Source organism: Branchiostoma belcheri, unplaced genomic scaffold, assembly GCF_001625305.1.
Source record: "Branchiostoma belcheri isolate BF01 breed outbred unplaced genomic scaffold, Haploidv18h27 scaffold20, whole genome shotgun sequence".
Classification (NCBI taxonomy): domain Eukaryota; kingdom Metazoa; phylum Chordata; class Leptocardii; order Amphioxiformes; family Branchiostomatidae; genus Branchiostoma; species Branchiostoma belcheri.
This window is the reverse complement of record NW_017803491.1, coordinates 1,176,567-1,188,639: the sequence shown is the minus strand read 5'-3', so window position 1 is coordinate 1,188,639 and position 12,073 is coordinate 1,176,567. Positions and strand designations below refer to the sequence as shown.

At 38.9% G+C, this 12,073-nt stretch overlaps 1 protein-coding gene across 1 annotated transcript; it reads right to left on the bottom strand.

The window, feature by feature from the left end:
- Positions 1 to 6,809: 6,809 nt before the first annotated feature.
- On the bottom strand, positions 6,810 to 10,837 carry LOC109469305 (vesicle transport protein SFT2A-like). The gene is made up of 7 exons (XM_019767811.1): positions 10,646 to 10,837; positions 9,550 to 9,636; positions 9,136 to 9,218; positions 8,809 to 8,890; positions 8,570 to 8,605; positions 8,140 to 8,228; positions 6,810 to 7,350 (listed from the first exon to the last, which is right to left on the bottom strand). Exons 1-7 carry the CDS (start codon positions 10,745 to 10,747, stop codon positions 7,311 to 7,313), a joined length of 519 nt encoding a protein of 172 aa, XP_019623370.1. The 5' UTR covers positions 10,748 to 10,837; the 3' UTR covers positions 6,810 to 7,310.
- Between the last annotated feature and the right edge of the window lie 1,236 nt (positions 10,838 to 12,073).

The window sequence follows — 12,073 nt, the reverse complement described above, 5'->3', positions numbered from 1 at the left end:
GGCGAGGGTGCCGCCGTCAGCCTGGCAGGTCGCAGCCGAGGCGGAGAACGTTTTCTTCGTGACGAATGCTTTGTAGCAAACGTCTCGGTACTTCTGGTAACCGTCAGGGCATGAAGCTGAAAAAAACACACACATACGGATCAGAAGATGACAACTGAGCTCACGATGTAATACAATTCCTGCCATGTAATTTTTCGGTGTATATTTCATTTATTTATTTGCATAAATAAAAATAATCAACAAATGCAAAACAAAGAAATAAAAACATTGAGCAGGAGGAGGAAAGAAGCCTGCAAGGCTTGTACAATGTCCTCCTCATTGAAACTTACCAAGTATCAATTCAATTCAATTATATTATATTCAATTAATTTATGTTACCAAATATTAATTATATGCCTGTGCCTATTTGACAAGTGTTGTCAGGTAACTGAATTTAGTAGAGTGGTAGGAAGGGAGAAGGAGTTTAAAAAATGTTTTGAATGACATGGACAACTTTATGGTGATGAATGAATGAAAGAAAGCTGGACAATAATATGTTTGTACGTTACAATGCAGGCATCATTTTTAATCTTACCTTCCAGCTTCACCGCCACTGTCACATTGCGTACCATCTCTTCATTCTTCACGGTACTCGGCACCACAGCGGCAGACAGATTGGCCATTTCGGTAGTGACATTGTACAGTACAGGCTGTTAAACAGAGGATTCTCGTTGTCAGAACGTCTTTGGGAATCTGTCTTTATTATATCATAAATTGTGGCATGTGTATGTTAATAGAAAATAGGTGAGTTTTAAATTTTTGTTCTATTATTTTAATGTCAGTTGAGGTGTTAGTAGGTACATTGATATACAATATTTCTATAAAATTTAACAATGGTGACTATACAGTTATTTTTAATAAAGAAATACTAAAATCAACTTGTACAACTTCTACGTATCCTGAAGCTATACTTTTAAAGTTTGTTTTCTCTTTGAATAGATATTCACATTGCACACGTAAACTACAAATGAATACAAATGATTTGTAGCATGGTATGTTGCATTACAATTACAAATAATGTTGTATGCAATATTTCATAGATTATGATTTTCTGATACCTGTTCAAGCTTTCCATCGACGCTTTCCGGATGGGCAGTGGTCATGTTGGTCTTGTTGGTCGGCTGGCTGGCGGACATGTTCTGGGCCATCGGTAGCACAGTTACTGTCGTGTGATGAGAAAACAATTAATTACACATTGAAACCGAGATCTTGTTATAGTATATCACAATACTCGCTTTGCAATGTAGAACTATGCTTACGGAAACTAATAAATTAACCGATCAGGAGCACAAATTTGATATTGATTATGAGGCAATAACATCAATGGCCCACCAGCAGCCATTGTTTATGGTTCATAATGACAAGTAAGTAATGACCATAATTCCCATGGCTGTTGGACCATCACCTCACATAATTCAGGTATATTCAGAAAATCGGTCGGACCTCATGTTGCCAAAGAAATATCGTTGGGTCATTCACCTTTTGGTTGGGAGGTACCACAGACAATAGAAAACAGAAAATTGTTTAGTTCCCCTCACAAATTCAGTATTCAAGCCTATGTCCTTAGTCAAAGACTTTAACAACCACTATACGGGTTTGGTTTGGTTTTCCTAGTATAATGCCCACGATCATGTAATGATCATTCTGACCTACTCATGTTTATCTAAGCGAAGTGAGGAAAGTTGTGTAAAGTGCTTTTTCTAATGGCTCAAGGTCAGTGACTTGGGAGGATTCGAACCCGGAACCTCTTGGTTCTGAGCCGGATGCTCTGCCGTTACACCATCCGACACCACTTACATGATAGTTTAAGCTGCAACACACATTTGTTCCCATTCGTTCTAAACATTCGGAACCTTACCTTTCAGCTTCTCCACTCGAGTCAGTATCTCAGCCTTCATCGTCCCATTCTCGATGGCACGCGGCGGGGCAGGGTTCGTCAGTCGGGTCAGTGCGGACGTAGTCTTGGGCAGCGGCACTTCGAATTCGTACTCTTCAAACTCCTCTTCTTCCATGTTCCCCATCACCTTTGGACAAAACTTGTGTCACAACGATTGCGAAAGTATCCATGTAACTTGGGAGCCAGACTAGTATCGGGCCGTTAGCCGTTTTCCTTCGGCAGCCAAGAGCCCTTCATCAAGAGCCCGGCAGCAGGGCCGGCCGGCCAACCCTCGGGCTCAATTCCTCCGTACGTAGCGGTAATTTAGATAGGCGAGCGAAGGGCTTTTGGCTGCCGAAGGAAAACGGCTAACGGCCCGATACTAGTGGCTCCCAGAGTAGTATCCATGGTATTCTCATATCCATCACGCCTCTCTTCCAGGTCCTGTATCGCTTCTATATAGCCGGTAAAACCTAGCCTGGAGTCCAGCTTTGTTAGCTTTAGTCCGCTCCCCAAGATCCGTATACCCCGTGAGGCGGATCTTGGGGAGCGGACTAAAGCTAACAAGGCTGGACTCCAGGCAAGGTAAAACCGCCGTTCGGTTTTAAACACCAGCTTCTCATGTACGTGGCGCGGCAGCAGCAATGTTATTACACTGAACGGCCTTTTATCTTACATTCCCCGTCGCCAGTATATTAAAAAAACATATGTTTTAATTATAGTAATAGAAAAGATCAAAGCAAAGGAAATTCAAGAAAACACGTATGTCAGACAATATAGAGACCTGAAACATATACGTGTATAAGATATATATTAAGATTATAATACATATCAATTATATATAAGATAAAACCTTTTAAGTCTAAGGTCAACAAACATCTGTCCTCACTGTCTGTATAGTAACCCAAAACATTTGAGTGGCTCCCATGAGCCTTGTTTTGTGGTAAACATGAAGTAAATAAAAAAAATAATATTCGTCAGAGTGAAATTTTGAAAAACGTTAGTGATGCTACCTTGTCCATCCAGCCAGAGATGTTGGTCAGTTTACCAGTGGTCACATCCATCTTTTCGTTTAGCTGACTGACCGATAGCTTCAGGTCCAACATTGTAAACGCTGCATCAAGAAAAGGACATGATACAGAAAAGGGAAATAACGTCGTTTAAAATTAGGTCTCTAATAGCACATCTTGTCATCTAATGTACCTCTAAGTGTATCTGAATAAAATGAAACACAGGTGGACATCAGCACTAAAATTGATCAGCACTATATTTGATATTTAGAAATATCAAAGATGAAAAAATGACAATTTAGCTCTTGAAAATTAGGAAAACTTTTATTATTAGATTAGAAATGTGTAAACCCTCTTGCAAAGACAACATTTACCACTAAAAATTCAGTTTGCTAAATGTTGAATTTACAGATGATTGGCCAAACTTGTCAAGGCCTGTACCGGTACCCATAGTGTACCTGTAGCCCAAAGGTTTGTTTGTTTATTAGCATGTAATCAAAGTAATAAAATAAACATAACATAACAAAAGATATGCAAGGGAAGATAAAAAGCCATTATGGCCTGTCTGCGATCTTTCCCAGACAACATTAATTGTATGACACATTATTACAACAGTAATTGATCAAATAGTACTAATGATATTTAACAACATATAATGATTGTCATTATTAGATAACAACAAATAATTATAAAGTAACGCTAATTAATATTAGTATACAGCTAATAAATAATATTGGTATAAAGCTCTATTTGAAATCATAAGAAGACTCACTCAGAAAGGCAACAGCGCCCAGCAGGCAGCAGTTCAGTACCAAGGACAGCACCCAGCAGGCCTTTTTGCAGCAACCGGACTTGCCGGACTTTTTCTTACCGCGCCGGGCCCCTGCCCCTGGGATGTTGCCATGTACAGTGTCATCAGTAGAGGTCTCTATGGAAAACATGCGCACGGGGCACGTCGTCATTACAATGTATATTTCGCGTAATGCACATTCAACTGTCACGCATATGCTATCCTTGGGCTCCTGCGTTTTCCCAAAGTACTCTTTACTTCATCACAGCATACGGAAGACAATTTTGACCTCAAATTCAACCTACAATATACCTGACAGTCTGTGGTTACACAATTTTCCCTTCAGCTTCTACTGTATTAAAAAAACTGAAAAAAAAACATTGCCAAGCAAGCAAGCGAACACACAGACCGACTCACAAGGAATTCTCTGAGCAGCTCACATAGAAGTCACGCCATACTACGTATACGTGATGTCATTTCCATATCAATGAAGACAATGCGACTGTCTTTGGGGGCACAACTCAGGGCGCAACTCAGGTAATGCTTGGTTTTCGACTTCGTTAGTTGACTTAAGTCATGGTTCAAGATGCTATAACTACTATTCTACGCGAGCTACTATCGGCTCGCATGTCAGCCGCTTGTCTGACCAGCGTATCCCAAAGCAACTGTTCTACGGAGAAGTCAGCAGGGGAAAGCGCAGTCGGAGGGCAAAAAAAGAGGTTCAAAGACTGCTTTAAAACATCCTTGAAGGACATGAGGATAGAAGTCAACTTTTATGGGAACTGTTAGCTCAAAATCGCTCAGCACCATACTGGTGCTGACAAAGCCGAAAAGAAAAAGATCCTCAACGCCGAAGTTGACAAGCGTGCAACCCGTAAGGCCAGGCCTACTAGCAACACACCCACTCACTGGTGCTCAACGTGTGGGCGAGGCTTCCTGGCCTGGATTGGCCTCATCAACCTACGTCAACCGAGACAGGGATGAACCAAGGACATTGGTCATCTTCGACCACGAGGGACGAACAAGACGATCACCCCGAGAGAGCATTCTTGGGATCAAAATTATAGCCCTGCATACGTTGCATAACACCCAGCGAGCTGCCTTCTTACAAAAAGGGCTGCCTTATAATATCATTACCAGCCGTTGTTTCTGTCACAGACTAGTTAAAAATCTTACATTCAAAATCATACAGGCCTGCGACGAATGTGAAATATCATTGTTACTTGGCCAAATAATGCTGAGGTCACAATTCTAACACGGGCCCGGCCGGGCAGATTTTGGGAACGAAAAGTATGATATAAAAGACACAGAGTGTTTTTTTTAATGATCATGGGAACCATTTCTGTATATTCTTTTATTTGAATTGGTAATTTTTGGTTCATACAAACAGCCCGGTCGGGAAATGTGACCTAAGCATAACCAATATTTCTTTAGCATTTACCAAGCCAAATTATCAACCAAAGGTCGTAAAATGCATTCAGTACACGTAAACACAATACTAGGTGGTCTTCTTACTGTTACATGGTTTTAGAATACAGGTGAAAGTATAAAATATCCCACCTGGCTGTCCCCTTGCGTTGGTGTCCAGGTTGACAACCTCCGCGGCCGGCGGCGCTCCTCTAGCGGCGTTACGGTCGGGGGCTCTCAGCCTGGTGCCCGGCATCTTCGACGGCGAGACCGGGCAAGGTTGCTGGTAGACGTTTTGGGACATACGAGCTTCTGGCAACCCGTCCACACCCTGCTGATTTACCCACGAATGTTCCTTCTATGTCTGCTCAGTCTTACTGGCTGTTTTCCTGGTCTCATATTAATTGTCTGGCTACGTCTCTACTCAAAGATTGGGTAAAACTCAAAAGGTTTTTTACAATCACTGTGGTTCAAACGGTGACGCGTTTCAAAGAACTGTAGATATTGGACACGTTTTTCTGATGTCAGATCAAGCAATGCGTCGCCTTTAAAAACTGTTTCAATAACATTTAAACAAAATGTCGATGTGCCCACACTACCTTTTTTGAGCTTTTGTGTAGTCTGGTTCCAAGGTAACGTTTTTTTAGACTGAAAATATACCTGTACAGGTACAGGCACATCACAATTTTTAATGTTTGTTTCGTACAAACACGTACAACTTTACGCATTACATAACCTATTTATTTATCCACGAATGTTCTTCTAGGTACATGTTCAGTCCTATCATTTGTTTCTCTGTTCTACTACACAGCTCATATTGTCTGGCTGCGTCACTGCCAAAAGATTGGGTGGAACTTCAAAGATGTTTACAACAGAGACGCAAGTTTCAAAGACCTGCAGATATTGGACACGTATGTAGTATTTTATTAAAAGTTTTTTTAAAAAACATTGAAAAAAACAATGCCTATATGTGCTCACACTACCGTTTTGAGGTTTTTGTTTACCAAGATAACGGATTTTTTTCTCAGAATGAAATAATTTGTCAATATAAACACACAAACACTGAAACATTACATTTACATGGCCAAAACAATTGCCATTTGCCAAAATGGCCCAAACAATTGCCATTTGCCAATACATGATTACTGGTTTTAGAATCATTATACTTAATATTTAACAATCAGATGTTGCACAAATGTACCATGGCATATCAGTTACCCCAAAGACAATTAAAAAAACACACCACAAAGTATGACGCAAAATACAGTTGTCCAACTTGCCACCAATTTTAATATTGACAGCACTGAAACAGTAGTAAGAGATGCTGACATCCATTAAGCAGAAAAATTACACTCTCTTTTCTTCTCTCCAAAAAACGTTATACATTTCATCTAAGTCATGAATACTCAGAAAATTTGTGAATAATATCACCAGGAAAATATTATATTTCTTGCTATCAAATGTCTATTCCAAATATCGAAAAACTATCACATTTTCTGAAGAACAATCTGTGTAAATGCTATGTGGTTTGCTAATACAACTGGATGAAAATATATTCCATACAAGCACATCTCAAAATTGTTTGTTTTATATAAACATAACTGTAGTCACATGATGTAGAATATACAAATAGCTTTTTCCCATACAACATTTATTTACATGTAAACTGTGTATGCTTTATACCAAATTTAAGGCATGGGCATGGTTTAACAGCACTTTTTTTACCATCTTTTACAAAACACTCAAAGGACAACATTTCTGTAGACCAGTACAATGGAATGTCTTTACTACTGTTTAAATTCATTTATTTTTGCAAGGACTTAATTCTGCAATAGTCGGGCAAAGCGAATTTTCGTGGTTGAATTTGTAGTACAGTAACTGTAGAAATACATTGAAGACACATGTTTGTGTTGTCATGACTACTTAGTAGTTGCCAAAACTGAAAAGTTTTCCTGCATTACGAGTACAAAAACTTCACCTTTAGATATAACTTTAATTCCTAGTATCAGTACAAGAGGGCCGAATATGATACTCATCTGACCATACATTTACATACCTATATATTCAATACATTTACTGATGACAAACTACACAATAACAAAAGAAGTTAGGCACAACATTTATCCAATGCAAATCAAAGCATGGTATTTCTGCATGTGTTTTTCTTCATTGCAGGAAGAAGTCCTTCTTATCCAAGGCAGCCTGCAAAACACTTCTTGACAGCATCCCTACAAAATACAGAGGAGACAGAGGGACTGTCAAATGCTGTAATTCATTTCTCTTTTGGGGACAATGTCATGTAACAAATCTTTGAGTTTTTGTTTTCAGCATGTTTGTTTCATTGTGTGCCCATAGTACATATAGTTATATGAAAAGAGTCACAGTATCTGGAAGGGAGCAGAGGTGTAACTTTATATTATCTTGTACCTATTTTGAGTTAATTTGTTTGCTTGTCCCTTAATACATTGCAAGTTAAATGTAAATGTAATAAATGTATGTAAATAAGAGATCGTAAAATTAATAGGATTTGGGAGCGTCCACTAGACAAACCTTCAGGTTTCTTGGGCTCTCTAGCATATATTTGCTTGTATATAATTTCATTTTATACTGTTACTTTTTTATGTGCAAACTGACAATAAACAAACAATAAACAATAAACCACAGATTGACAGGTAGGTCACATTGGAGGTTAAAATGGCCCCCAGTAGGCTAGGAAAAAGTAAATGGTATGGTGAAGAAAAGCAGAAAATCACAACAATTCTAAATACAATTTGTGCTTTATGCACATCTGAAATCTTTTATTTTTTGTGTATTGTACTTATCTTCTGCTACCATCATGATAGAATTCACAGTTCAGTCCAAGTGTTTTGTTGCAAGGTTATCCAATCATCACACTGCAGTCATAGTGAATGTAGCTACTAGCTAAAAAACTCACACTGCAGTTCTTTAAAAACATACATGTACTCTTAAGAACATACTTAAAACACCACAAAACTGCCTTTCTACTTCTCTCTTACCTGGCAAAAGGGATGTAGGACAGGGAGTACCACGTCATGGCCAGGAACTGGAGAATACAGAACAGGATGGCCAGCCCCTTGTTGTTCCACTGTCAGAGGAAACCACGCAGGGTTAGAGTCAAGACATCCAAGGTGTCATACGGCAAGTATATTGTGTATCTAATATGATAAGTAAAGTTGTTGCAATTGTTCTATCTATCATACCGAATTTCTCGCTGATTCTATGTTTTTTCATACTAGCTCCCACATATAGCAGGAAACTGAAGACAGGAAACAAAATAACCTTTCATGGGACCTTTGATCTAACTTCCTGTCAGTGTTCAGATGTGACAACCATGTCAAAATAAATATAGAAACACAGTCATGTAAACACACAGACACATCGAAAACAAAACATCAATACACATAGCAGTAATTAGATTTCACTTACCCAGAATACAGCACACAATGTCAGTGCTAGGCAAATCTGGGAAAGAACGAAACAGGAAGTTAATATCACAATTATAGTAATTTTAACACAAGGACACCAAAATGACACAAATGTGGTTTTAAAGAAGCAGTACTTTATAAGAGAAAGATCTCAAACAGCTAATAAGTAATGAATGAATTATTTAAGACATATATGGGTAGATGAATGAATAAATGAATGGACAACAGAAGTGAACTGACCAACACGACTATGGTAGCGATGATCCTGGTCTCCTTGAACATCCTCTTCAGCTGGTTAATGGGGCCCATCAGGAAACAAGTGCTGCAGAAACAGGGAATTGTCAATTGTGGGTAAGGTCAGAAGTAATGAAATACATTGTAGTCATTCGTTGAACTGTTCTCTCAACGGACAAACTCCCTTGGCATGCTTATCCCTCTAGTTGGCCGATTTCTACTCTTTCCAGCCGCCTCCCCAAGCCTGGTAGAGGCTAACTGATCTAGACAAATAATCATTTAGAATAATGCAGGTATTCCCTGTTATATACCTATTAAACACGTGGGCCTTACCTCCCGAGGGCTAGCAAGTTGCCAAATGTGTAACAGACAGCGAACACAGTCAGCCCATTTTTGGTGAACAACAGGAACGTACCCTAGAAAAGACAGTTACCAACAGTTTTTAATCATTTTAATCAATACTTTAATCCAACACCTAAGTAGCATTTTTGTTCCTTCTAGTATTTAGAGTACATGTAATTTGTAGAATTAAGACAAGTCTTGATACTAAATGCGAGGTAAGGTTTTCATATGTATTATGAACGTCAGTACCAGGGGTATTAGCTTTGTGTCCAAATGATCAGAACTATATCCAACTAAATACATGCCTCCACCCCTCAGGTGTTGCCAAAAAAGAGGCAAAGCTTCACCTAATTAGACTGGGGTTAGAATACAACAATTAGAAAAAAATTAGAGGAAAAAACTTACCAAGAAAGAAAAAACAACCCCCAAAATGAAGCAGATGGCAAAGCCTTTGATACGTGTGGACCAACTCAAGGTGGAGCCGTCTGCAATCTGCAACATGGGAGGATGGTGATTTTATTCCAGCAGTGATGACAACAGCAAAACAAACAAACAAACAAACAAACAGGATACTACTGTTAACACACATAATAACAGTAGTCCGGGGGGGGGGGTATAATTGCCGAAGGGCACTGGCCTCTAATAACAGTAAACATCTGTAGTTCCCTTTCCCAAAGGCACAACGTCATTTTATGTACTCTCCAAGCAGAGGTTTATGGTGGTGGAAGATCGTTTGCTTTTTATACATGTATATGGTCCTTTTTTTGTCTATACCACCACCAAAAAAAAACACGATCTTCCACCATCAACCTCTGCTTGGAGAGTACTAGTAATTATATGTGCAAAATCCTCAAGTATGTTGAAGAACCAACCACACTCACTATAGAAAAGGGTATGGATCCTTCTCATGGCGACTCGGTAAGCTTTTTGTATGTATATACTCAGTAGCCAGTATATAAATACAAAAGGCTAGGATCCTTCTTGGTTCATAACCCAAGACTAGTTAGAGTCCTATGGCTACACCTGGGGCAATTAAGTACTGTGCATTTCCTTTACAATGGTGTTGAATAGTACAAATATGTGCTGTTTTTAGTACTACTAAAGAGTTCTATTTGTGGTTCATTTTAGATGATCTATTTGACTGTGTCTGGTCTAGTTCACTAAAATCAGGTATATTTTGTCTCAGAAAAAAATCCCATTTCTGTTATAGACCCGTCCGTGATATTGGAGAACGGCTAGCCTTGTTGTCACACGACATTCCACAGACCAGCGCCAAGTTAATATTTGGACAGGATTTTCCAAAGAATTCGGTCAGGGAAGACCAAAAAATCCTCCTTGAAGAGCGTGGAAAGTAGTAGGCTATCCAGCACAAAAACGAGAAAATCCATTGTATTCTGTTGTCAATAACTTGAGTCACATGCAGGTGACTAAATATCATAGGGGTGGGAGGGGGGCGGACATAATTTTCTAACAGCGATATATAAGTAGAAGTAAACGTTACCTGTGTGACCAAACCCTTCTCATCATCTCCCTCCCCACTTAGCTGTTTCCTCAACTTGTCCATGGTTCCAAGAAGCGGGCTCGTTGGACTTGAATCAGACATGAACAGTATAAATTACGACTTGTCCCAGTTACGCCACATCACTTGTTGCTCTTCCGTTTTTACCGACCTGCAGTTCTGCGCGCAGGACGCTAGGTGGTGACCTCATTAGCATGAAAGATATTTTTTGGCAACGCCACTCAGATAGGATCGTTCTGTAGCATATATGGGTCACAATCTGCGTGCATTAAGATCATAATATCAAGCGTATACCCCAATAACGTTATAGCACATATAGGAAGTCAAGGCATTTCCATTAAATGTACTGTTAGTTTTACATTTTGTAATGTTCATCCAAACCTTTCAAAAACAATCTTTTGAGACAAGCTTTATAAATTATAATGCGGAGCTAAGATATTTCAAGGCTCCCAAAACAGAACAATAAAATAACCTTATTGATCATTATCTAAAGAAGGTCCTCTATGCTGCTCTGATTATGAGCATTACTAGTGTGTGAAAAAGAATGATGACAAAGGTATCAGAAGTATCATATTTATTGGAAAGACAAATACACTCGTACACATGTACAGATATATTTATATGTATACATATATGATATAATATATATAAGCTATATGCCCTGTACACAAGTTATAAAAAAAGATGATACAAGTTGCACAATCAGAATGTGTCTGAAGATTAGAATACAATGCACCTGCCATATACCTTACATGCAACCAATATCAGAGGAAAGGGGGACTCTTTGGTAGCAGTAAGAAGGAAATCTGCTTCCTCTCATGAACAAAACTGATAGGATTTTACAAGGCCATTTCTACTATACAAAGCATCTCCCTGCCACATACAAAATTCCCCACCCTTTACACTATGCCTACACTATCGCAGCTTGAGTTTCCAGACCAATTCTTTGTGGACATGACTTTGCTTGTGCAGAACTTCTAAGGCACAGACTCATTTCTTACATTTCTAAGATGCATACGTATTTGGTTTGCACTATTAGAACTGCACAGGCCTGCTGTACAGCTTGCCACTGAGGTTGAATGCTTTCTAATGGTGACATTGTCAAAGTTAAACTGTCCTTTCAACAAAGTCCATGTGCTAAATTTTAAACTGTATCTTTACCTTCTTGAAGAATATCAACCGATCCATGTATATCATATTTAATGTACAATTAAATGATGCTACATTTTATATGTCAGATAACAAAGAGGGGGTCAGTGTTTTTTTTTATAAGAAGACCTAGATTTGGTTTCAACTTTGCACATAAACTTGCAGAAAGACAATTTAACCTGATCCAATTCTTCTACCATACTTGCATGTTTACTACAGTTTTCAAAAGGCTGCATGGGAAAAGATACATTAGCAAGCCAT

What these genes read in the sequence shown, in the direction of transcription:
- LOC109469305 (XM_019767811.1), bottom strand. Translation starts at nt 10,747, where the DNA reads ATGTCTGATTCAAGTCCAACGAGCCCGCTTCTTGGAACCATGGACAAG. An exon ending in GGGTTGTTTTTTCTTTCTTG is followed by an intron (nt 9,219 to 9,549) that starts GTAAGTTTTTTC and finishes TGTCTTTTCTAG; the next exon opens with GGTACGTTCCTGTTGTTCAC. An exon ending in TCCTACATCCCTTTTGCCAG is followed by an intron (nt 7,351 to 8,139) that starts GTAAGAGAGAAG and finishes TGTATTTTGTAG; the next exon opens with GGATGCTGTCAAGAAGTGTT.